This window comes from Scyliorhinus canicula, chromosome 6 (genome assembly GCF_902713615.1).
Source record: "Scyliorhinus canicula chromosome 6, sScyCan1.1, whole genome shotgun sequence".
Taxonomy (NCBI): Eukaryota; Metazoa; Chordata; class Chondrichthyes; order Carcharhiniformes; family Scyliorhinidae; genus Scyliorhinus; species Scyliorhinus canicula.
In genome coordinates, this window is record NC_052151.1 from 200,255,990 (window position 1) to 200,279,868 (window position 23,879).

A 23,879-nucleotide genomic window follows, 5' to 3' on the forward strand; every position below is an offset into this window, starting at 1 on the left:
AGGCAGGAAGGGGCATGAGGTCCTGCAGCAGGAGTTCAGGGAACTCAGCAGAAAGCTAAAAGACAGGACCTCTAGGGTTGTAATCTCGGGATTACACTCTCTGTGCCACGTGCCCGTGAGGCTAGAAATAGGAAGATAGAGCAGCTAAACACGTGGCTAAACAGCTGGTGTAGGAGGGGGGGTTTCCGTTATCTGGACCACTGGGAGCTCTTCCGGGGCAGGTGTGACCTGTATAAGAAGGACAGGTTGCATCTAAACCGGAGAGGCATAAATATCCTGGCCGCGAGGTTTGCTAGCGTCACACGGGAGGGTTTAAACTAGTATGGCAGGGGAGGTAGGAACAAGGGCAATAATAATAACAATAATAATCTTTATTAGTGTCACAAGTAGGCTTACATTAACACTGCAACAAAGTTACTGTGAAAAGCCCCTAATCATCATATTCCGGCGCCTGTTCGGGTACACAGAACGTCCAAATTACCTAACAGCACATCTTTCGGGACTTGTGGGAGGAAACCGGAGCACCCGGAAGAAACCCAATAGGTCAGAAGGCGAAATAACTGAGAGGGAACTAGGGAATAGGGCCAGTAGGACTCAGACGAAGAGTAGGCCGAGAAATGTTGCTGAACACAGCGGGACTGGTGGTCTGAAGTGCATTTGTTTCAATGCGACAAGTATCACACGTAAGGCAGATAGATGAACTGAGGGCTTGGATTAGTACTTGGAACTATGATGTTGTTGCCATCACAGAGACTTGGTTATGGTAAGGACAGGATTGACAGATTAATGTTCCAGGATACAGATGTTTCAGGCAGGATAGAGAGGGATGTTAAAGGGTTGGAGGTGTTGCACTATTGGTTAGGGAGAATATCACAGCTGTACTGCGGGAGGACACCTCAGAGGGCTCATAGAACATAGAACAGTACAGCACAGAACAGGCCCTTCGGCCCTCAATGTTGTGCCGAGCCATGATCACCCTACTCAAACCCACGTATCCACCCTATACCCGTAACCCAACAACCCCCCCCCTTAACCTTACTTTTCAGGACACTACGGGCAATTTAGCATGGCCAATCCACCTAACCCGCACATCTTTGGACTGTGGGAGGAATACGGAGCACCCGGAGGAAACCCACGTACACACGGGGAGGACGTGCAGACTCCGCACAGACAGTGACCCAGCCGGGAATCGAACCTGGGACCCTGGAGCTGTGAAGCATTTATGCTAACCACCATGCTACCGTGCTGCGTGGTAATATGGGTAGAGCTCTAGAACAGGAAGGGTGCAGTCACACTGTTTGGGGGTTTACTACAGGCCCCCCAACAGCCAGAGAGAGACGCAGAAGTATGTATGGAGGCAGATTTTGGAAAGGTAGAAAAGCAACAGGGTTGTTGTAGTTGGTGATTTTAACTTCCCCAATATTGACTCGGGCTCCCTTCGTGCTCGGGACTTGCATGGGGCAGAGTTTGCAAGGAGCATCCAGGAGGACTTCTTGAAACAATGTGTAGATAGTCCAATTAGTGGGCAGCACGGTAGCATTGTGGATAGCACAATCGCTTCACAGCTCCCGGGTCCCAGGTTCGATTCTGGCTTGGGTCACTGCCTGTGCGGAGTCTGCACATCCTCCCCGTGTGTGCGTGGGTTTCCTCCGGGTGCTCCGGTTTCCTCCCACAGTCACAAAGATGTGCAGGTTCGGTGGATTGGCCATGATAAATTGCCCTTAGTGTCCAAAATTGCCCTTAGTGTTGGGTGGGGTTACTGGGTTATGGGGATAGGGTGGAGGTGTTGACCTTGGGTAGGGTGCTCTTTCCAAGAGCCGGTGCAGACTCGATGGGCCGAATGGCCTCCTTCTGCACTGTAAATTCTATGAACTAGGGAAGGGGCCTTATTGGACCTGGTATTGGGGAATGAGCCCAGCTAGGCGGTCAAAGTTTCAATCGGGGAGCATTTCGGGAACAGTGACCACAATTCACTAAGTTTTAAGGTACTGGTGGACAAGGATAAGAGTGGCCCTGGGGTGAATGTGCTAAATTGGGTGAAGGCTGATTATAACAATATTAGGCAGGAACTGAAGAACCTAGATTGGGGGCGGATTTTTGAGGGCAAATCAACATCTGGCATGTCGGAGGCTTTCAAATATCAGTTGATAGGAATTCAGGACCCACATGTTCCTGTGCTGAAGAAGGATAATATGGCAAGTTTCGGGAACCTTGGATAACGAGATTGTGAACCTAGTCCAAAAGAAAAAGGAAGGGTGCAGAAGAGATTTACCAGGATGTTGCCTGGTATGGAGGGCATTAGCTATGAGGAGCGTTTGAATAAACTCGGTTTGTTCTCACTGGAATGACGGAGGTTGAGGGGCAACCTGATAGAAGTCTACAAAATTATGAGGGACATGGACAGAGTGGATAGTCATAAGCTTTTTCCCAGGCAGGAAGAGTCAATTCCTAGGGGACATAGGTTTAATCTGTAAGGGGCGAGGTTTAGAGGAGATGTGCAAGGGACATTTTGCACACAGGGGGTAGCGGGTGCCTGGAACTCGCTGGTGGAGGAGGTGGTGGAAGCAGGGACGACAGTAACATTTAAGGGGCATCTTGACAAGTACATGAGCAGGATGGGAATAGAGGGATACGGACCCGGGAAGTGTAGACAGATTCAGGTTAGACGGGCAGCATGGTGACGGACAGGCTTGGATAACAGCAAACGGGATTATTATTTAAATGATAAAATATTAAAGCATGCCGCTGTGTAGAGAGACCTGGGTGTGCTAGTGCATGAGTCACAGAAGGTTGGTTTAAAGGTGCAACAGGTGATTAAGAAGGCAAATGGAATTTTGTCCTTCATTGCTAGAGGGATGGAGTTTAAGACTAGGGAGGTTATGTTGCAATTGTATAAGGTGTTAGTGAGGCCACACCTGGAGTATTGTGTTCAGTTTTGGTCTCCTTACTTGAGAAAGGATGTACTGGCGCTGGAGGGTATGCAGAGGAGATTCACTAGGTTAATCCCAGAGCTGAAGGGGTTGGATTACGAGGAGAGGTTGAGTAGACTGGGACTGTACTCGTTGGAATTTAGAAGGATGAGGGGGGATCTTATAGAAACATTTAAAATTATGAAGGGAATAGATAGGATAGATGTGGGCAGGTTGTTTCCACTGGCGGGTGACAGCAGAACTAGGGGGCATAGCCTCAAAATAAGGGGAAGTAGATTTAGGATTGAGTTTAGGAGGAACTTCTTCACCCAAAGGGTTGTGAATCTATGGAATTCCTTGCCCAGTGAAGCAGTTGAGGCTCCTTCATTACATGTTTTTAAGGTAAAGATAGATAGTTTTTTGAAGAATAAAGGGATTAAGGGTTATGGTGTTCGGGCCGGAAAGTGGAGCTGAGTCCACAAAAGATCAGCCATGATCTAATTGAATGGCGGAGCAGGCTCGAGGGGCCAGATGGCCTACTCCTGCTCCTAGTTCTTATGTTCTTATGTTCTTATATCCGAAGGGCCTGTTCCTGTGCGGTACATTCCTTTGTTCTTTGCTCTCATCCAGTTACGATGCCTTCAGCATTCACAGGGAGACCTCATTGCTGTTCCTCTTGAACCCACTCCCCAAATCCGCCTTTTAAATTCTGAGCCCTAAAAGCAGAGATGGAAAAAAATAACTTAGCTGGTGATAACAGAGACAGTATGGAGGGAGCTTTACTCTGTATCTAACCCTGTGCTGTACCTGTGCTGGGAGTGTTTGATGGGGACAGTGTAGAGGGAGCTTTACTCTGTATCTAACCCTGTGCTGTACCTGTGCTGGGAGTGTTTGATGGGGCAGTGTAGAGGGATCTTTACTGAATCTAACCCCGTGCTGTACCTGACCTGGGAGTGTTTGATGGGGACAGTGTAGAGGGAGCTTTACTCTGTATCTAACCTCATGCTGCACCTGTCCTGGGAGTGTTTGATGGGGACAGTGTAGAGGGAGCTTTACTCTGTATCTAACCTCATGCTGTACCTGTCCTGGGAGTGTTTGATGGGGACAGTGTAGAGGGAGCTTTACTCTGTATCTAACCCCGTGCTGTACCTGTCCTGGGAGTGTTTGATGGGAAAGTGTAGAGGGAGCTTTACTCTGTATCTAACCCCGTGCTGTACCTGTCCTGGGAGTGTTTGATGGGGACAGTGTAGAGGGAGCTTTACTCTGTATCTAACCTCGTACTGTACCTGTACTGGGAGTGTTTGATGGGGACAGTGTAGAGGGAGCTTTACTCTGTATCTAAAACCATGCTGGACCTGTCCTGGGAGTGTTTGATGGGGACAGTGTGGAGGCAGCCTTACTCTGTATCTAACCCCGTACTCTACCTGTCCTGGGAATGTTTGATGGGGACAGTGTAGAGTGATCTTTACTCTGTATCTAACCCCGTGCTGTATCTGTCCTGGAAGTATTTGATGGGGACAGTGTAGAGGGAGCTTTACTCTGTATCTAACCCCGTGCTGTACCTGTCCTGGGAGTGTTTGATGGGGATAGTGCAGAGGGAGCTTTACTCTGTATCTAACCCCGTGCTGTACCTGCCCTGGGAGTGTTTGATGGAGACAGTGTAGAGGGAGCTTTACTCTGTATCTAACCCCGTACTGTACCTGTCCTGGTGCGGTATTGTGTGAAACAAATAATGGCATGATGGGAAAACTAGTCAAGTCTTCTTGGTACAATTGAATTTAAACCTAAGGCACAGATACAAAATACACAGATACAGCCGAGGTCAACATGACCTGAGAACTGGGTGACTCTGAAATTCTAAATAATGCTTGTTCGTCATGAACCTAGAAGCAGTCTCAATAAATACCAAGCTGAAAAACTGTCTCTTCCTGTTCGTAAACAAATTTGTCCCTTTCTTAAAACAAAGACAAGATAATGATATGAAACTCCATTCCCCTAAAGGTCAGCAAGGTGATGCCATTGTAACGATTATAACTTATGTTTTACTTTCGATCAAATTCCTGACCAAGTTGTATTCATGTTATCTTGATCCTATAATGTATAAAAATCGCCTTATTCTTCTGTAATATCGCAGACTCTGGACGGACTCAGCAGTTTGTATTTGACTGTCTTCCGACTTCAAGTCTCAACCATTACTGCTAGCAGTCAGTTCTAATTCGGAAATAAAGTTCAGTTTTGCTTACCTAATGAATGCTGTTTGAATTTCTCTATCACAGTCAAGAAGCGGGGAAAATATTGAATATGACATTTGGCGCTGCGAGAAAAAATCCAATATCCTGAAGTGAACTTCCATGAGGGACTGAGAAAAAGTGATCAAGGCCACGACCGGAGTACAGAGATTGACGCCGGCACAAGGTAAGATTGACCTTGGTCTCTCTCTCTCTCTCGGATCTGTGCTGCGACCCCTCATCCCTGATGGAAGTAACTAAACAGGTGACGGTTCTCGAATCTAAATTTGACTGTGAGTACATTTTATTTGTGTAATTAGCCGCAGGTCAGGGACCTTGTTGATCTCGTTTTTCATCCGCATCAGATTTATACAGGCTGTCAATAAATTTGGGTCAGGGACCCTTTGATTAAGTTTTGGGGTCAGGGGCCCTCTCAGTAATTTTGTGGGGTCAGGGACCCTCTCAGTAATTTTTGGGGGTCAGGGGCCCTCTCAGTAATTTTTTTCGGGTCAGGGACCCTGTCAGTAATTTTTTGGGTTCAAGGACCCTCCAATTTGATTTGGTACCAGAAATTTTGTTTGAGCTTTTTTTTGCCTGGGGCACATTTTTACTGACATTATGGGACAAACTTTAGATAAAACTAGCGGCAACTCCCCTCTATTTTTCATGTGTTTAGAAACCCCTTCTCAAGAACGTAATATTCGAAGATTGGCTGCAGCGCTGCTTTAAACAATAAATTAGGTAACGATATCTGGCCACTAGGTTACACAGGGATTTTGGAACTTTGACAATAGCAGACAAATGCAGAAAAAAAAAGCAATCTGGAAAAAAAATGCCGGTTTCAAATTGTTTAATTTTACAGTGGAAAAAAACAGTCCACTTAACGCAACAAACAATCACAATGAGTTGGAGAGATAACGCCCGCAAAAGAGATATTAATGAGTGTGTGAACGGTAAAGCGAAAGATTGGGATACTTTTAAATTGTAATGTGAGCTTTGGGATAGAAAACAATCAAAACACTAAAAAAAGCAATCTGGCAATAACAAACCTCCTGCCGGCAGAAAAGTAGGACTGGCCAATCAGATTATAGGAAAGGAGGATCCTCCCAGTTGCTCTGGCATGCCGATGTTCCCCTATTCAAGCGATACGGAAGACGAGGAGGATTTGAACCCTGGACCCCACCCTCATTTTGCGCTCCCCGATCTTACAATTCCACTGTCCTAAGTCCTGACTCCCCCTTCTGATCCCATTACCAATGAAACTCCCGCTAATGTATCCCCCTTAGCGACACGCACTCGGTCACAGACGCAAGCCGTAAATATCGAACAACCCTTCTCTACGGAAGACATGATAATTGACTAAAAGGTATTGATTAAAAGATCCACAATAAGGAAATTATAGAAGCAAAGTTAATAAGTTACCAATTTCATAGAATTATAGAATTTACAGTGCAGAAGGAGGCCATTCAGCCCATCGAGTCTGCACCGGCTCTTGGAAAGAGCACCCGACCCTATCCCCATAACCCAGTAACCCCACCCAACACTAAGGGCAATTTTGGACACGAAGGGGCAATTTATCATGGCCAATCCACCTAACCTGCACATCTTTGGACTGTGGGAGGAAACCGGAGCACCCGGAGGAAACCCACGCACACACGGGGAGGATGTGCAGACTCCGCACAGACAGTGACCCAAGCCGGAATTGAACCTGGGACCCTGGAGCTGTGAAGCGATTGTGCTATCCACAATGCTACCGTGATGCCCTTTTTAGAAGCATGCTGGCAATAATGACTAAAGTTTAACGTTGCTTTTGAACTAAATTTAGTACATCAGATAATGTAAACTGACTACTGCTTGGAATGTTGTACTGGCCTTATTATGATAACAAGTGTTTCTTCTGAAGGACAACAAAATGCGTACTCGAATTGTTTTTAAACTAATGGCAAAACATTCATAATTCCTCTTGCAAATGTTTTCAAAGTTGTTCAGTTCACACTATATCAGTTTAAAAGAAAATAACTTTACGAATAAGAGTAATTGAAATATTAATAAGTTTTTAGATTGCGTGAAAAGACGTAAATGGCATCACGCCAAGTTCTCCGCCCCTTAGATTCTGCAGGAAACATTAACCATTTCAGCAGACAGTTGGTCTTTTTTGAATTGACAAAGAAAAAATACTTCTCAAAGAATAGCTAATGCCTCTAAAATTAATCAGTGCAAATTGACTTAAATGGAATAACACAGATAAAGTTTTCGAAAGAGAATGAAAAATTTTTGTTCAAAATTTGTCCCCAAGGACAAGGGCTGAATCCAAGAGAGAGAAAGAGAGACAGAGGAAGAGATTGAAGGAGAGAGAGAGAGCCAGCGACAGAGACAGGAACTGTTAGAGCGAGCGAAAGAGAGCGAGTCAGGGAGAGGCAGAGATGGAGAGGTAGGCAGATAAAGAGAAAGAGCAACAAGAGTTCCAAAGACAGACAGAGTTATGTAGAGAGGGAGAGAGATAGATAAGAGAGAGAGGGAAAGAATTCATATTTCATTTTTCAGACTTTGACTTTAAAAATTATGTTTCAAGCTGTGATTATTTGAAAGAGGTAAAGAGATATCGATGCCAACATGGTCCTTGTTATTACCTGAAACCTTCGTGATAAAAGGTTCCCGTTAACTTTGTAAGGCGGGTGACACAGAATCTTTACGGTGTCACCTTCGAGCTGTTAATTGGTTTGTACTGAGTGCGATTACTCCGTGATTTAAATTATAATCTCCTGCAGATGCGGATAACTCTGCTTAATAACACATAAACAGGGCAAAAAGCGTGCGGACCCTGACATAAAACATCACACACGTAATTTCCTTAATCAATTGTTAAAATTGTAATCGGAAGGACCATCTGGCATCAGACAAAGTGTGCAATGGGTAAAACTTTAGATACAACTTTTGAAAATGGCAGCGTACTGCAAACACTGTGTGAACAATACTGAGGGGAACTAAAGATCTATCAACAGTCATAGAAGCTCAACAAGTGATTTAGGAAAATAATAGGGCGTCAACTGCTCTATGGAGGGAATATTGTCCAAAATTGAAGGATGCCTCCTTGTTAGCCAGCTGGCAGGATAAAGAATTAGAATTGAGTATAGAATTGACAGGTCTTGAAAACGGAATGCGCATATGGAAAAGAACCAAGTTAGGCTATCCACCTTGATCAGAAAGGGGCTAAAACACTCCATTAGTTTTTGTTCAGGAATATCTGAGGATGACAAATCTCCCAAAATGAAAAAAAAGGGGGAGCAAAGTCAAAACAAGATTACGGTTAGGAACTTAACAACGGATTCTTGTCTAAAATAACTTCAGATCGTTTCAGGCCGTCCAGATAGACTCGGCGGTGGCTCAGTTCATTTGAAATAAAAAGAAATAATAAACATCCAGTAATGTCTCTTTCCAAAACACTGGTTAAATAGCAAATATTGAAAATTGACTGAAATATGTCCCACTCATAGCCTTCGGGGCAATGGGCAGCACGGTAGCATGGTGGTTAGCATAAATGCTTCACAGCTCCAGGGTCCCAGGTTCGATTCCCGGCTGGGTCACTGTCTGTGCGGAGTCTGCACGTCCTCCCCGTGTGTGCGTGGGTTTCCTCCGGGTGCTCCGGTTTCCTCCCACAATCCAAAGATGTGCGGGTTAGGTGGATTGGCCATGCTAAATTGCCCGTAGTGTCCTAATAAAGTAAGGTTAGGGGGGGGGGGGTTATTGGGTTACGGGTATAGGGTGGATACGTGGGTTTGAGTAGGGTGATCATTGCTCGGCACAACATCGAGGGCCGAAGGGCCTGTTCTGTGCTGTACTGTTCTATGTTCTCGCAGTAAAGATGTACAACAACTAACCACACCTGACCTTATTAGGCAGACAGACACTGCAAATTCGGAGCGGTAATACATCGCATTGATAATGGTATGTTTATAGAACTGTCTCAAATACGAGGTCACCAGCTGCAAGATTTAATAACTTCTGAGCCTGCGCCTGATTGCTCTGTTCTATGCTGGCAGCTAACGTTAACCCTGAGTACCACTGTTTAAAAAAAAAGTAAAAATCTAAAAACTGCAGGAAGTCTTACAAAAGATTAATGACACTTGGCACAGCTATTAAAACACCCGATAGAGTCCAGATGAGAGAATATAGTGGCCCAAGCCTTGATAACGGCATTACCATATCACCTATCCCGCAGGCCCAGCTTCGAAACTGTCCCCTATTCACTACTCCACAGTGGTGGCCGATTGATTTTGATCCCTCACACTTTTCACCTCCCTTAGATATTCCCAATCCACATGTCACTCTTTGCTACGATCATACAGTAACCTCGCCCGATTTGGAGAGCATTTACCAAGACAAAAAAAGGGTCTGCCTTTCTTGTCGATTTACCCCACAGCCTATGGCATCAGTCGAGACTTGTGTCACCCCACGTGACCCTTTCTGTCAACGAAGGCTACAGTGCCAAGTCCTTGGGATTTCTGGCAGCTGCACTACGAGGACAAGCTGATCCTTTCCTTAATGGAAGTCAAACCCTACCCGCAGGCACTTTAGAATATTTTAAACGCCCATTTGTCCTCATTGGCACACTGCACCATCATCATTCAACCCAATCTACGACTCCTGAACTACCCGCAGATTTATGGGCAGCCTCCAAACACGAAGTTGGTCTCACTAATGTCCCTCCCGTTGTTATTAGAGTCAAACCTGATATGCCCTTGCCCTCTATTTCACAGTACCCTTTGCGCCCCGAGGCTGAAGAAGGAGTCTCGGTTATGATTCAATCGTTCCTTCAACAGGGAATTCTGATACCATGCCAATCGCCCTGTAACACCCCGATTCTTCCAGTTCCTAAGATAGGAAGACCATCCGAATGGCGTTTAGTCCAAGACCTCCAGCTTATTAATCAGATAGTTGAACCCTTACATCCTATTGTCCCAAATCCAGCGACAATCCTTAGCAATGTCCCACCGGAATCGACTATTTTTACCCTTGTTGATTTGCAACATGCCTTTTTTGCGATACCCCTCGCCCCTGAATCACAGTATTTGTTTGCCTTTACATTTAAGGGGACGCAATACACTTGGACTCGACTTCCACAGGGCTTCATTCATTCTCCAACCCTTTTCTCACAGGCATTGCACTCCCAGTTAGCGACATTAGCACCTCCTGGTGGCTCCACCATCATTCAATATGTTGATGACTTACTCCTTGCCAGCCCTGATTTCATCGCTAACCAGCGTGACACCTTTTACCTGCTCATCCGTGTCCATTCATGGGGATATGTGATCCCGCCCGCTAAACTTCATAAAGGCCAACAAGTCAAATTTTTGGGTGTCCTAATAAGTACTACTGATCGCTCGCTTACTCAGGAATGCATTACTCCTATACTGCAGACCCCATTTCCTACATCGCCCAAGCAGGTGCGAGCCTTTTTAGGATTAGTGAACTTTTGCAGACAATGGATTCCGAATGTTACTGTATATACTAAAGATTTAACTCCGTACTCCTCTCAAAATGCTCCTCTTAAGTTTGAACTACCTGATTCAGCAAAGCAATCTTTTATTACCCTGAAAAATGCCCTGGCTACTGCCCCAGCACACGACCTATGTATGGCAGGCCTTTCCAGCTGTACATTAATGTTCTTGATAAATGTGCCACTGGTGTTCTTACACAAGAACACGGTGACCGGCGTCGCCCGGTCGCCTACTATTCTACCAAATTAGATCCTGTAGCTTATGGTCTACCTCCCTGCACCCAAATTCTTACTGCTGTCCATTTGTTAGCACAGGCAGCCTCTAATCTAACCCTTCACCAACCAGTACAAGTGCATACTTCACATTCTATCGTGGCTCTCCTAACGTCTCAGCAAACCCAGCATCTGACTCAAGCGCGATTGAGCCGCTATGAGGTTTCACTATTGCAAAACCCCTACCTCTTTATTCATTATTGTTCAACCTTAAATCCTGCTGTGTTCCTCGAACAGCCCCCCGATAACCTTGCGGACCCACCACACGATTGTTTGCTTCGGAATCACTTCCTTACCGCACCTCGCCCGGATTTAACAGACAGGCCTATTAATAATCCAGATCTAATTTTTTATGTTGATGGCAGTGCTTCCATTTCCCCATTTGGCGTCCCACAGTCGGGATATGCCGTGGTAACCGACACTGACGTGCAGGAAGCAGCAGCCTTCCAGACCCCTGTCTCTGCACAAAAAGCCGAGCTATTCGCCCTTACTCAAGCATGTATTTTAGCCACAGACAAAAGTACTAATGTCTACACTGATTCTAGATATGACTTTGGCGTAACCCATGATTTTGGCCGCCCCTTTGGGTTAAAAATCTCCTCGATGCTATTCAGCTTCCCCGTCAATTGGCAGTTATTAAATGCGTTGCGCACACGAAGGGTGACACTCCTGTTCAATTAGGAAATGCCCGTTCTGATTCAGCTGCTAAAACTGCAGCTTCATCAACCTCTTTAATTGTTCCCAGTGGGGCTAATCAGGCTCTAAACCAGGTACCTGCATTACAGACGAAGGGCATGCCAGAGATAGCTGAAGTTTAAAATTTACAGAGGGACGCCTCTGATTCTGAGCGAACACTATGGAAGTCAATGAGGTGTTCGCACTCCTTGACACGAGACCTCTGGCTGACTCCAGTTGGTCAAGTTTGTATTCCAAATTCTTTATTGCCGTTACTTGTTAATTATTTGCATTCTTGTACCCATCTTGGCAAGGAGGGAGTGGTACAGCTACTCCTAAAAACTTGGTGGCACCCAGATTTGAATACAGCAGCGCAAACGCGGCTGGATCGATGCGTCATTTGCATGAAACATAATAAGGGTAAAGGTATTAAATGCCCTCCGGGAACTACCCCCTTGCCAGATGGTCCTTTTGCTTGTATACAGCTTGATTTTATTGAATTGCCAAAAGCACAGTGCTATAAATATTGTTTAGTAATAATCAATGTGTTTAGTAAATGGATTGAAGCCTTCCCCACCACTAATTGTACGGCACATGCAGTAGTAAAGTTGTTGTTAACGGAAGCCATTCCTCGTTTTGGGGTACCCAAAATGGTGAGCTCAGACAATGGACCACATTTTGTAGCTCGGATCAATACTGAATTGTGCAAAGCCCTTGTAATTAAACAGCAACTGCACTGCGCGTATCACCCGCAGGCAGCAGGAATTGTGGAAAGAGCCAACGGGACTTTAAAAGAAAAATTCTCTAAATTAACTGAAGAAACTGGGTTAAATTGGCTAAAAGTATTACCCGTGGCACTGTTTCACATGCGAGTGACTCCCCATTCGAGGACCGGACTGTCAGCTGCAGAGATAGTCTATGGTCGGCCAATGAGGACTCCCTGGGATGCCCATGAAAAACCCCTAGAGGGAGTAGACCTCCATGTGATAGGGGAACAAATGCAGAACTATTTGATGCAATTAACACTTTCTTTGAAGTTTCTTCACTCACAGGTAAAACAGGCACATCTCCCAGTAACGACAGGGACAGCCGTCCCTCGATATCCAGTGGTCAAACCCAGAGACCTCAAATTGGTAAAAAACTGGGACAGAAAGAAACTAGGACAACGCTGGAGCGGACCCTTCCTCGTATTACTGACGACGCCAACTTCGGTCAAACTTGAAGGACGTGCCAGTTGGATACATCTGTCCGATTGCAAGAAGATAGTCTCCAACCCAGACGAGAACACAGGATGAAGATCTTCAGTATAATTTTTGGACTTTCTGGACTACTTAGCCTTAATGGCCACTCGGTAGTAAAAAAACGAACTAAACGAGACCTGCCTTCCAATACCTATTTACATATGTCATATCTTTACGCCGAAAAATTGAATATTAGCAAGTGTTGGGTTTGCACCCACATCCCTGTCCATTCAAGGGAAGGAATACCTCTCCAATCTCTCCCCTTTCATACCACAGAAACAGTTGAATGGATTGTACGACAAAATCAAACAGGAATCAGGGGAGATAGGGGGAATATGAAAATATGGAGATCTGCTGGCTATGACATGACTAAATTTTCAGCTTCGTATCAACCTACCTATAATCATGCCCTGACTCCACCCTCCCTCACTGTCCACTCGTATAATGTTCAAGGTCCCATATGTTTTAATAAATCAGGGAAAGGAAAGTTAATGGGGCAAAGTAGGTGCAACCGACCAATACAATCCCCTGGATGACATCAGCTGATGATTTTACAGCCTACAATGGAACCTATTTCATATGCGGCACTAAAGCATATCCGTGGCTCCCCATTGATTGGACAGGATCCTGCTTTGTGGGGTATGTCGTACCCCAAATGCGTCACCTACCCACCCTTAAGCACTCCCCCTCGCGAGCAAAAAGAACAAATTCTAAAATGGAACAGTTCCTTATGATGGCCTTTCCCTTGTATGGAACGGGCAAGGCATCCAACGAACTGATCTACATGCCCTCAGCATTGGAACATCTGGCAAACGTAACTGCAACAGAAGCCAGGGACACTGGACAGGCACTGGCCGAGGTCTCAGCTGAGCTAGTGGCTGTCCGGACCGTGGCATTACAAAATCGACTGGCTTTGGATTATCTGTTAGCCTCGCAGGGAGGAACGTGCGCTAACATAGGCCAAGAGTGCTGTACTTACATTCCAGATGGCTCTGAAAATATCGCTAACCTGGCCGACCATAATAAGAAACAGCTGCTCAAATTCAAGAAATTGGCAGTGAATTTCACGACTATAACCCGCCGGGTTGGCTAGGGTGGTTGCGTCATGGATTATTTGACTGGATCTTTAGGGCCTTTATTCTACTGCTACTAATGCTTACTAGGGATAGGATTGCTTGCCTGCTTGTGTAAATGCATTTTCAAACGAATCATGGGTATACCTATTTAGCTGGTTGTCATGATATGACAAAAGGGGGCGGCACGGTGGCCTAGTGGTTAGCACAACCGCCTCACGGCGCTGAGGTCCCAGGTTCGATCCCGGCTCTGGGTCACTGTCCGTGTGGAGTTTGCACGTTCTCCCCGTGTCTGCGTGAGTTTCGCCCCCACAACCCAAAAATGTGTGCAGAGTAGGTGGATTGGCCATGCTAAATTGCCCCGTAATTGGAAAAAATAATTGGCTAATCTAAATTTTAAAAAAAAAATGATACGACAAAAAGGGGAGTGCGGTATTGTGTGAAGCAAATAATGGCATGACGGGAAAACTAGTCAAGTCTTCTTGGTACAATTGAATTTAAACCTAAGGCACAGATACAAAATACACAGATACAGCCGAGGTCAACAGGACCTGAGAACTGGGTGACTCTGAAATTCTAGATAATGCTTGTTCGTCATGAACCTAGAAGCAGTCTCAATACATACCAAGCTGAAAAACTGTCTCTTCCTGTTCGTAAACAAATTTGTCCCTTTCTTAAAACAAAGACAAGATAATGATATGAAACTCCATTCCCCTAAAGGTCAGCAAGGTGACGCCATTGTAACGATTATAACTTATGTTTTACTTTCGATCAAATTCCTGACCAAGTTGTATTCATGTTATCTTGATCCGATAATGTATAATGTATAATGTATGCCTTATTCTTCTGTAATAGCGCAGACTTGGGACGGACTCAGCAGTTTGTATTTGACTGCCTTCCGACTTCAAGTCTCAACCATTACTGCTAGCAGTCAGTTCTAATTCGTAAATAAAGTTCAGTTTTGCTCACCTAATGAATGCTGTTTGAATTTCTCTATCACAGTAAAGAAGCGGGGAAAATATTGAATACGACACTGGGAATGTTTGATAGGGACAGTGTAGAGTGATCTTTACTCTGTATCTAACCCCGTGCTGTACCTGTCCTGGGAGTGTTTGATGGGGACAGTGTAGAGGGAGCTTTACTCTGTATCTAACCCCGTACTGTACCTGTCCTGGGAATGTTTGATGGGGACAGTGTAGAGAGAGCTTTACTCTGTATCTAACCCCGTGCTGTACCTGTCCTGGGAGTGTTTGATGGGAACAGTGTAGAGGAAGCTTTACTCTGTATATAACCCTGTGCTGTACCTATCCTGGGAGTGTTTGATAGGGACAGTGTAGAGGAAGCTTTACTCTGTATCTAACCTCGTGCTGTACCTGCCCTGGGAGTGTTTAATGGGGACAGTGTAGAGGGAGATTTACTCTGTATCTAAACCCGTGCTGTACCTGTCCTGGGAGTGTTTGATGGGGACAGTGTAGAGGGAGCTTTACTCTGTATCTAACCCCATGCTGTACCTGTCCTGTGAGTGTATGATGGGGACAGTATGGAGGGAGCTTTACTCTTTCTCTAACCCTGTGCTGAACCTGTCTTGGGAGTGTTTGATGGGGACAGTGTGGAGGGAGCTTTACTCTGTATCTAACCCAGTACTGTACCTGTCCTGGGAATGTTTGATGGCGACAGTGGAGAGGGATCTTTACTCTGTATCTAACCCCGTGCTGTATCTGTCCTGGGAGTATTTTATGGGGACCGTGTAGAGGGAGCTTTATTCTGTATCTAACCTCGTGTTGTACCTGTCCTGGGAGTGTTTAATGGGTCAGTGTAGAGGGAGCTTTACTCTGTATCTAACCCCATGCTGTACCTGTCCGGGAGTGTTTGATGGGGACAGTGTAGAGGGACATTTACTCTGTATCTAACCCCGTGCTGTACCTGTCCTGGGAGTATTTTATGGGGACAGTGTAGAGGGAGCTTTACTCTGTATCTAACCCCGTGCTGTACCTGTCCTGGGAGTGTTTGATGGGGACAGTGTAGAGGGAGCTTTACTCTGTATCTAACCTCGTCCTGTACCTGTCTTGGGAGTATTTTATGGGGACCGTGTAGAGGGAGCTTTACTCTGTATCTAACCCCGTCCTGTACCTGTCCTGGGACTGTTTGATGCGGACAGTGTAGAGGGAGCTTTACTCTGTATCTAACCCCATGCTGTACCTGTCCTGTGAGTGTATGATGGGGACAGTGTGGAGGGAGCTTTACTCTTTCTCTAACCCTGTGCTGAAACTGTCTTGGGAGTGTTTGATGGGGACAGTGTAGAGGGAGCTTTACTCTGTATCACAGTGTGGAGTGATGTATGTCTGTCAAATTCCTGTACTGATGTGAACCTCTCTTCATACCTGGTATATCCCAGTTGCCTGGCAATTGCCGTTGCATTAGCTCCTCTACGCCCCATCTGACAGTGAAATATAAGAGGTGCCATGAGGGCGGGCTTTTCAAACCCAAACCTGCCCTCAAAATCCCCAGGGTTCAGCGAGAAAGCTTCCTTCACGTTGTCCACTGGAACAGAGAGAGAGAATGTGAGGAGCAGAAACACAACCCACCTCTCCCCATTTACACACACTGGGCAGCCTGTTCCCCTATGGGAGGGGGGATTAACCCCCTCACCCACCTCTCCCCATTTACACACACTGGGCAGCCTGTTCCCCTATCGGAGGGGGGATTAACCCCCTCACCCACCTCTCCCCATTTACACACACTGGGCAGCCTGTTCCCCTATGGGAGGGGGGATTAACCCCCTCACCCACCTCTCCCCATTTACACACACTGGGCAGCCTGTTCCCCTATCGGAGGGGGGATTAACCCCCTAACCCACTTCTCCCCATTTACACACACTGGGCAGCCTGTTCCCCTATCGGACGGGGATTAACCCCCTCACCCACCTCTCCCCATTTACACAAACTGGGCAGCCTGTTCCCCTATCGGAGGGGGATTAACCCCCTCACCCACCTCTCCCCATTTACACACACTGGGCAGCCTGTTCCCCTATCGGAGGGGGATTAACCCCCTCACCCACCCCTCCCCATTTACACACACTGGACAGCCTGTACCCCTATCGGAGGGGGATTAACCCCCTCACCCACCTCTCCCCATTTACACACACTGGGCAGCCTGTTCCCCTATCGGAGGGGGATTAACCCCCTCACCCACCTCTCCCCATTTACACTCACTGGGCAGCCTGTTCCCCTATCGGAGGGGGATTAACCCCCTCACCCACCTCTCCCCATTTACACACACTGGGCAGCCTGTTCCCCTATCGGAGGGGGGATTAACCCCCTCACCCACCTCTCCCCATTTACACACACTGGGCAGACTGTTCCCCTATCGGAATGGGGGATTAACCCCCCCCACCCACCTCTCCCCATTTACACACACTGGGCAGCCTGTTCCCCTATCGGAGGGGGATTAACCCCCTCACCCACCTCTCCCCATTTACACACACTGGGCAGCCTGTTCCCCTATCGGAGGGGGATTAACCCCCTCACCCACCTCTCCCCATTTACACACACTGGGCAGCCTGTTCCCCTATCGGAGGGGGGATTAACCCCCCTCACCCACCTCTCCCCATTTACACACACTGGGCAGCCTGTTCCCCTGTCGGAGGGGGATTAACCCCCTCACCCACCTCTCCCCATTTACACACACTGGGCAGCCTGTTCCCCTGTCGGAGGGGGGATTAACCCCCTCACCCACCTCTCCCCATTTACACACACTGGGCAGCCTGTTCCCCTATCGGAGGGGGGATTAACCCCCTCACCCACCTCTCCCCATTTACACACACTGGGCAGCCTGTTCCCCTATCGGAGGGGGGATTAACCCCCTCACCCACCTCTCCCCATTTACACACACTGGGCATCCTGTTCCCCTATCGGAGGGGGGATTAACCCCCTCACCCACCTCTCCCCTTTTACACACACTGGGCAGCCTGTTCCCCTATCGGAGGGGGATTAACCCCCTCACCCACCTCTCCCCATTTACACACACTGGGCAGCCTGTTCCCCTATCGGAGGGGGGATTAACCCCCTCACCCACCTCTCCCCATTTACACACACTGGGCAGCCTGTTCCCCTATCGGAGGGGGGATTAACCCCCTCACCCACCTCTCCCCATTTACACACACTGGGCAGCCTGTTCCCCTATCGGAGGGGGATTAACCCCCTCACCCACCTCTCCCCATTTACACACACTGGGCAGCCTGTTCCCCTATCGGAGGGGGATTAACCCCCTCACCCACCTCTCCCCATTTACACACACTGGGCAGCCTGTTCCCCTATCGGAGGGGGATTAACCCCCTCACCCACCTCTCCCCATTTACACACACTGGGCAGCCTGTTCCCCTATCGGAGGGGGATTAACCCCCTCACCCACCTCTCCCCATTTACACACACTGGGCAGCCTGTTCCCCTATCGGAGGGGGATTAACCCCCTCACCCACCTCTCCCCATTTACACACACTGGGCAGCCTGTTCCCCTATCGGAGGGGGATTAACCCCCTCACCCACCTCTCCCCATTTACACACACTGGGCAGCCTGTTCCCCTATCGGAGGGGGGATTAACCCCCTCACCCACCTCTCCCCATTTACACACACTGGGCAGCCTGTTCCCCTATCGGAGGGGGGATTAACCCCCTCACCCACCTCTCCCCATTTACACACACTGGGCAGCCTGTTCCTCTTGTAGGGGGCTTATACATGCTTTACTGAATCTTTATTCCTCACCTGGAATGTTGATTGAGCCTTCTATTTTCCCTTTTTCCAACTCCGCAGGCTTCCGGACATCGATGATGGTCACCTTCCCATTTGCTAAGACTTTCTTCAAATCCTCACAAGTCAATTCCTCTCCTGCTGGTTAGACAGAGGTGGTAAGAGGGAGAGAGAAAGAGAGGGGGGTGAGAGGGAGGGGAGAGTGAGAGAGAGGGGGAGAGAGGGAGGGGAGAGAGAGAGGGGGGGGGGGGAGAGAGAGGGGGGGAGAGAGAGGGCGAGAGAGAGGGGGAGAGAATGAGGGGGGAGAGAGAGGGAGGGGGAGAGAGAGGGGGGAGAGAGAGGGGAGAGAGAGAGAGAGAGGGGGAGAGAGAGGGGGGTAGAGAGAGGGAGAGGGGGAGAGAGAGGGGGGAGAGAGAGGGAGAGAGAGAGGGGGAGAGAATGAGGGGGAGAGAAAGAGAAGGAGAGAGAGAGGGGGAGAGAGACGGGGAGAGAGAGAGAGGGTGGGAGAGGGGGAGAGAATGAGGGGCGGAGAGAGAGAGAGAAGGAGAGAGAGAGGGGGAGAGACGGGGAGAGAGAGAGAGGGCGGGAGAGGGGGAGAGAATGAGAGGGGGAGAGAGATAGGGAGAGAGAGAGGGGGCGAGAATGAGGGGGAGAGAGAGAGAAGGAGAGAGAGAGAGGGAGAGAGAGAGAGGGTGGGAGAGCGGGGGAGAGAGATGGGGACAGAGAGGGGGTGAGAGAAAGGGCGGGAGAGGGGGAGAGAATGAGGGGGGAGAGAGAGAAGGAGAGAGAGAGCGGGAGAGAGACGGGGAGAGAGAGAGGGGGGGAGAGGGGGAGAGAACGAGGGGGGCAGAGAGAGAAGGAGAGAGAGAGGGGGGAGAGAGAGAGGGAGAGAGAGAGGAGAGAGGGGGAGAGAGAGGGGGACAGAGAGGGGGGAAGGGAAGAGCATGGAGGGATGGGGAGGAGAGAAAGAGACAGGGTGGCGAGAAATGGGTTGGTGAGAGAGATACACATTGGGAGAGAGACAAAAGGGGGAGAGAAAGAGACAAGAAAGTTGGTGAGAGAGACACTGGGGTAGCATGGTAGCACAGTGGTTAGCATAGTTCCTTCACTGCGCCAGGGTCCCAGGTTCGATTCCGGCTTGGGTCACTGTCTGTGCGGAGTCTGCACGTTCTCCCCGTGTGTGCGTGGATTTCCTCCGGGTGCTCCGGTTTCCTCCCACAGTCACAAAGATGTGCAGGTTAGGTGGATTGGCCATGATAAATTGTCCTTTAGTTCCAAAAGGTTAGGAGGGGTTATTGGGTTACGGGACAGGGTGGCGGTGTGGGGATAGGGTGGAGGTGTGGGGAAGATGTGGGGATAGGGTAGGAGGTGTGGGGATAGGGTGGAGGTGTGGGGATAGGGTGGAGGTGTGGGGATAGGGTGGAGGTGTGGGGATAGGGTGGAGGTGTGGGGATAGGGTGGAGGTGTGGGGAAGATGTGGGGATAGGGTGGAGGTGTGGGGATAGGGTGGAGGTGTGGGGAAGATGTGGGGATAGGGTGGAGGTGTGGGGATAGGGTGGAGGTGTGGGGAAGATGTGGGGATAGGGTGGAGGTGTGGGGATAGGGTGGAGGTGTGGGCTTAGGTTGGATGCTCTTTCCAAGAGCTGATGCAAACTCCATGGGCCGAATGGCCTCCTTCTGCACTGTAAATTCTATGATTCTAAGGGGAGAGAAGGAGAAGGAATGAGGGAGGAGGTCTCTTCCTCCTTCTCTCTCTCCCCCCTCTTATCGTGGAATCTCTAGAGCAGAAAAAGGCAATTCGGTCCATCGAGTCCGCGCCGGCTGCAGCACACACCCAGTTAGGCCCAATCCTCGGCCCTATCCCTGGAACCAAACCTGACCTTTGGACAATCCACCTAACCTGCACATATTTGGACTTTGGGAGGAACCCAGGGCCCTCGGAGGAAAGCCACGCAGGTACAGGGCGGAAATGTAAACTCCACACAGCGACCCAAGGCCGGAATCGAACCTGCGTCCCTGGTGCTGTGAGGCAGCAGAGCTGACCGCTCACACATTCAGCATTGCTTTACTCTGTCGCTCTGAGGCAGCGAGCTGGTGGTCAGATTGCACGTTGTGCTGGGGAGACCGTTACCTGATGCACTCATTTTCCTGCTCACATTGAGATCAGAGCCGCTCTCTCACACAGACCGCCTGGCACCAGGAGAGCAGGCAGTGAGGCAGCAATAAGGCAGATAAGGCGGGTCATCAGTCACAGGGGTGAGGAATATCCAGTAGTCAAGGCAACTTAGCTCCGACACGGAAGTGAGAAAGAGACCAGGTGGGCGGCGTCTAACAACCTCCTCAAAGGCAGTAAATACTGGCTCAACCTGTCCTACCCACATTCCAGGTGGAATAAAACAAGTTAGAGAGAGAGAGAGAGAGACAAAGACAGGGAGAGAGGGAGTGAGTTAAATGGAGAGATCGGGAGAAAAATGGGAGAGACGCGAGAGGGAGAGGGAGAAACAGACTTAAAGGCAGAGAGAGAGGGGGACAGAACTGTAACTTGAAATTGGAGGATTTGACTTTAAACCACAGGCGACCAAAAACTCGGAAAAGAGAGAGACTAGGGCGGCACGGTACCACAGTGGTTAGCACAGTTGTTTCACAGCGACAGGGTCCCAGGTTCGATCCCCGGCTGGGTCACTGTCTGTGCGGAGTCTGCAATTTCTCCCCGTATCTGCGTGTCCGGGTGCTCCGGTTTCCTCCCGCAAGTCCCGAAAGACGAGGGGCGGGATTCTGCCGTAATCGGCCGGGGCGGGCAACTCTGGCGGGAAGGAGTGGGGTGAACCACTCCGGCGTGGGGCCGCCCCAAAAGGTGCAGAACCTCCCGCACCTTCAGGGGGCTGGGCCGGCCCCGGAGTGGTTTGCGCCCTGCCGGCCGGTGGGGGAGGGGCTTGGCGCCATGCCAACCGGCGCCGAAGGGCCTCCGTCGGCCGGATCAAGTTGGCGCGGGAGGGTTCGTCTCCGCAGCGGCCATGGCGGAAGAATAGAGTGCCCCCCACGGCACAGGCCCCCACCGCGGATCGGTGGGCCTTGATCGTGGGCCAGGCCACCGTGGGGTCACCTCCTGGGGCCAGTCCCCCCCCCCCCCCCCCCTCGAGGACCCCGGAGGCCGCCCGCGCTGCCAGGTCCCACCGGTGAGGACCTACTCTAATTTACGCCAGCGGGAGTGGCAAAAAATAAAAACGGGGGGGCCACTCGGCCCATCGCGGGCCGGAGATTGCCAGGCTGATCCGGTGTGCGTTTCTCTTTTCCGTCAGGCGTGCAAGTGTTTTTTTCTCCCTTGTACTTCCATCTCCTATGGTATTCGGAGGTTTGGGCCATGGCCGTTGCCGGGAGACCACTTGGGGACTATTGTGGGGTATTTCCTGTTTGTTTTGTTTAACCTCCACCCTCCCGACCAAATCTGGAAATATGAGGTCCAATCAGGTTCACTAGCAGCTCGGCGGGTGTGACACCTGTGGCGGTGTGAGGCCGAGTTCAGTGGGTGATCAGGAACCAGGGCAGTCTGAGTTGCAAAGGGGCTGAGGGCTGCTTTTTCATGGCCATCTTGAATGTTTAGATGGCTCTCCCAGCCAGTCCATTTGAACATAAGAACTGGGAGCAGGAGTCGGCCATCTGGCCCCTCGAGCCTGCTCCGCCATTCAATGAGATCACGGCTGATCTTTTGTGGACTCGGCTCCACTTCCCGGCCCGAACACCATAACCCTTAATCCCTTTATTCTTCAAAGGAGGATGGTAGGGAGCAGTTTGCATGTGTTGACTGCTGTTGGAATTCTTCGCTGGTAAAATCAGCCCCATTATCCGAGACCCAGAACCTCGGACAACCCGCAGGCGGCGAATGTGTCTCGCAATTTCTCTGCCGTTGCTCATGAGGTCATGGACTTCATTTTGTGTATTTCCAAACCGCTTGGAGTGAGCGGCAACGATCAGCAAGGACATAGAACATAGAACAGTACAGCACAGAACAGGCCCTTCGGCCCTCGATGTTGTGCCGAGCAATGATCACCCTACTTAACCACGTAACCCGTATATCCGTAACCCAACAATCCCCCCATTAACCTTACACTACGGGCAATTTAGCATGGCCAATCCACCTAACCCGCACATCTTTGGACTGTGGGAGGAAACCGGAGCACCCGGAGGAAACCCACGCACACACGGGGAGGACGTGCAGACTCCACACAGACAGTGACCCAGGCGGGAATCGAACCTGGGACCCTGGAGCTGTGAAGCATTGATGCTAACCACCATGCTACCGTGAGGCCCCAAATGTGGGCATGACGCCCATAAATGTGTCTGCACAGTCGATGTGCGTTCTCACCCACGGGCAACCTGGCCACTCCCAAGGGTGCACGAGGGCTCCAGTTGGCAAGTGTTCCTGCATTTGACACTGGTCACATTGTTTGACCCGATTCTCTACCCTGATATCCATCGTGGGCTATCACGTGTAACTGCGTGTAAGCATCTTCATCTTCATCATCCCCGGATCCCACAGTGTAGCTCCGGTAACAGTAGCTTCCTAGCGGGATTGGGAATGACCATCTTAATTCCCCACAATAATACGGCGTTTTCACCAGCCGTGAAGGACCTTGTGCCTGACTCGAGATAATAAGGGGTCCTTTTGAGTCCAAAGCTTGACCTGCCTCACCAAAACTGGAAATGTATCAAGAAAATGCAAAGCAAGAATGATCTCCTGAAGTAGCGGGGAAGGCGGTATTGTCTGAGGCAGGGAAAGACAGACCAAAACGTCCGCGTTCGAAATATGGGTGCCCGGCCTATGTTGAAACGTGTACTTGTAGGCTGCTAACAATAGACCCCAGCCCAATGTTGGAGCCTAGCTGGAGCTATGGGGGGGGGGCCTTATTTTCGCTAAATAACCACAACAGAGGTTTGTGGCCAGTACTGATGATGACATGTCGTCCATTGATGAATTGGTCGAACTTTGTGACTCTGAATATCACGGCTAGTTCCCCCTTTTCAATTTGGGAATTAGCGTGTTCAGCACTGGTCAAAGTTCTTGAGTCATCGGCCTTTTAGAACATAGAACATAGAACATAGAACGATACAGCGCAGTACAGGCCCTTCGGCCCTCGATGTTGCACCGACATGGAAAAAAATCTGAAGGCCATCTAACCTACACTATGCCCTTATCATCCATATGCTTATCCAATAAATTTTTAAATGCCCTCAATGTT

General features: G+C 49.1%; 1 protein-coding gene across 2 annotated transcripts; it reads right to left on the bottom strand.

The window, feature by feature from the left end:
- Positions 1–3,433: 3,433 nt before the first annotated feature.
- LOC119967784 (thiosulfate:glutathione sulfurtransferase-like) lies at positions 3,434–20,923 on the bottom strand. 2 transcript variants are annotated; one of them, XM_038800780.1, is made up of 4 exons: positions 20,774–20,917; positions 18,658–18,783; positions 16,278–16,437; positions 3,434–3,625 (listed from the first exon to the last, which is right to left on the bottom strand). In XM_038800780.1, the coding sequence occupies exons 1-4, from the start codon at positions 20,784–20,786 to the stop codon at positions 3,571–3,573; spliced, it is 354 nt and encodes a 117-aa protein (XP_038656708.1). In that variant the 5' UTR covers positions 20,787–20,917; the 3' UTR covers positions 3,434–3,570. The 2 variants fall into 2 exon arrangements, with proteins under 2 accessions (XP_038656708.1, XP_038656709.1); XM_038800781.1 differs by having other exon boundaries at positions 3,435–3,625; positions 18,658–18,780; positions 20,774–20,923.
- Between the last annotated feature and the right edge of the window lie 2,956 nt (positions 20,924–23,879).

What these genes read in the sequence shown, in the direction of transcription:
- LOC119967784 (XM_038800780.1), bottom strand. An exon ending in AGGCTCAATCAACATTCCAG is followed by an intron (nt 16,438 to 18,657) that starts GTGAGGAATAAA and finishes TCTCTGTTCCAG; the next exon opens with TGGACAACGTGAAGGAAGCT. An exon ending in AGGCAACTGGGATATACCAG is followed by an intron (nt 3,626 to 16,277) that starts GTATGAAGAGAG and finishes CTCTGCTTTTAG; the next exon opens with GGCTCAGAATTTAAAAGGCG.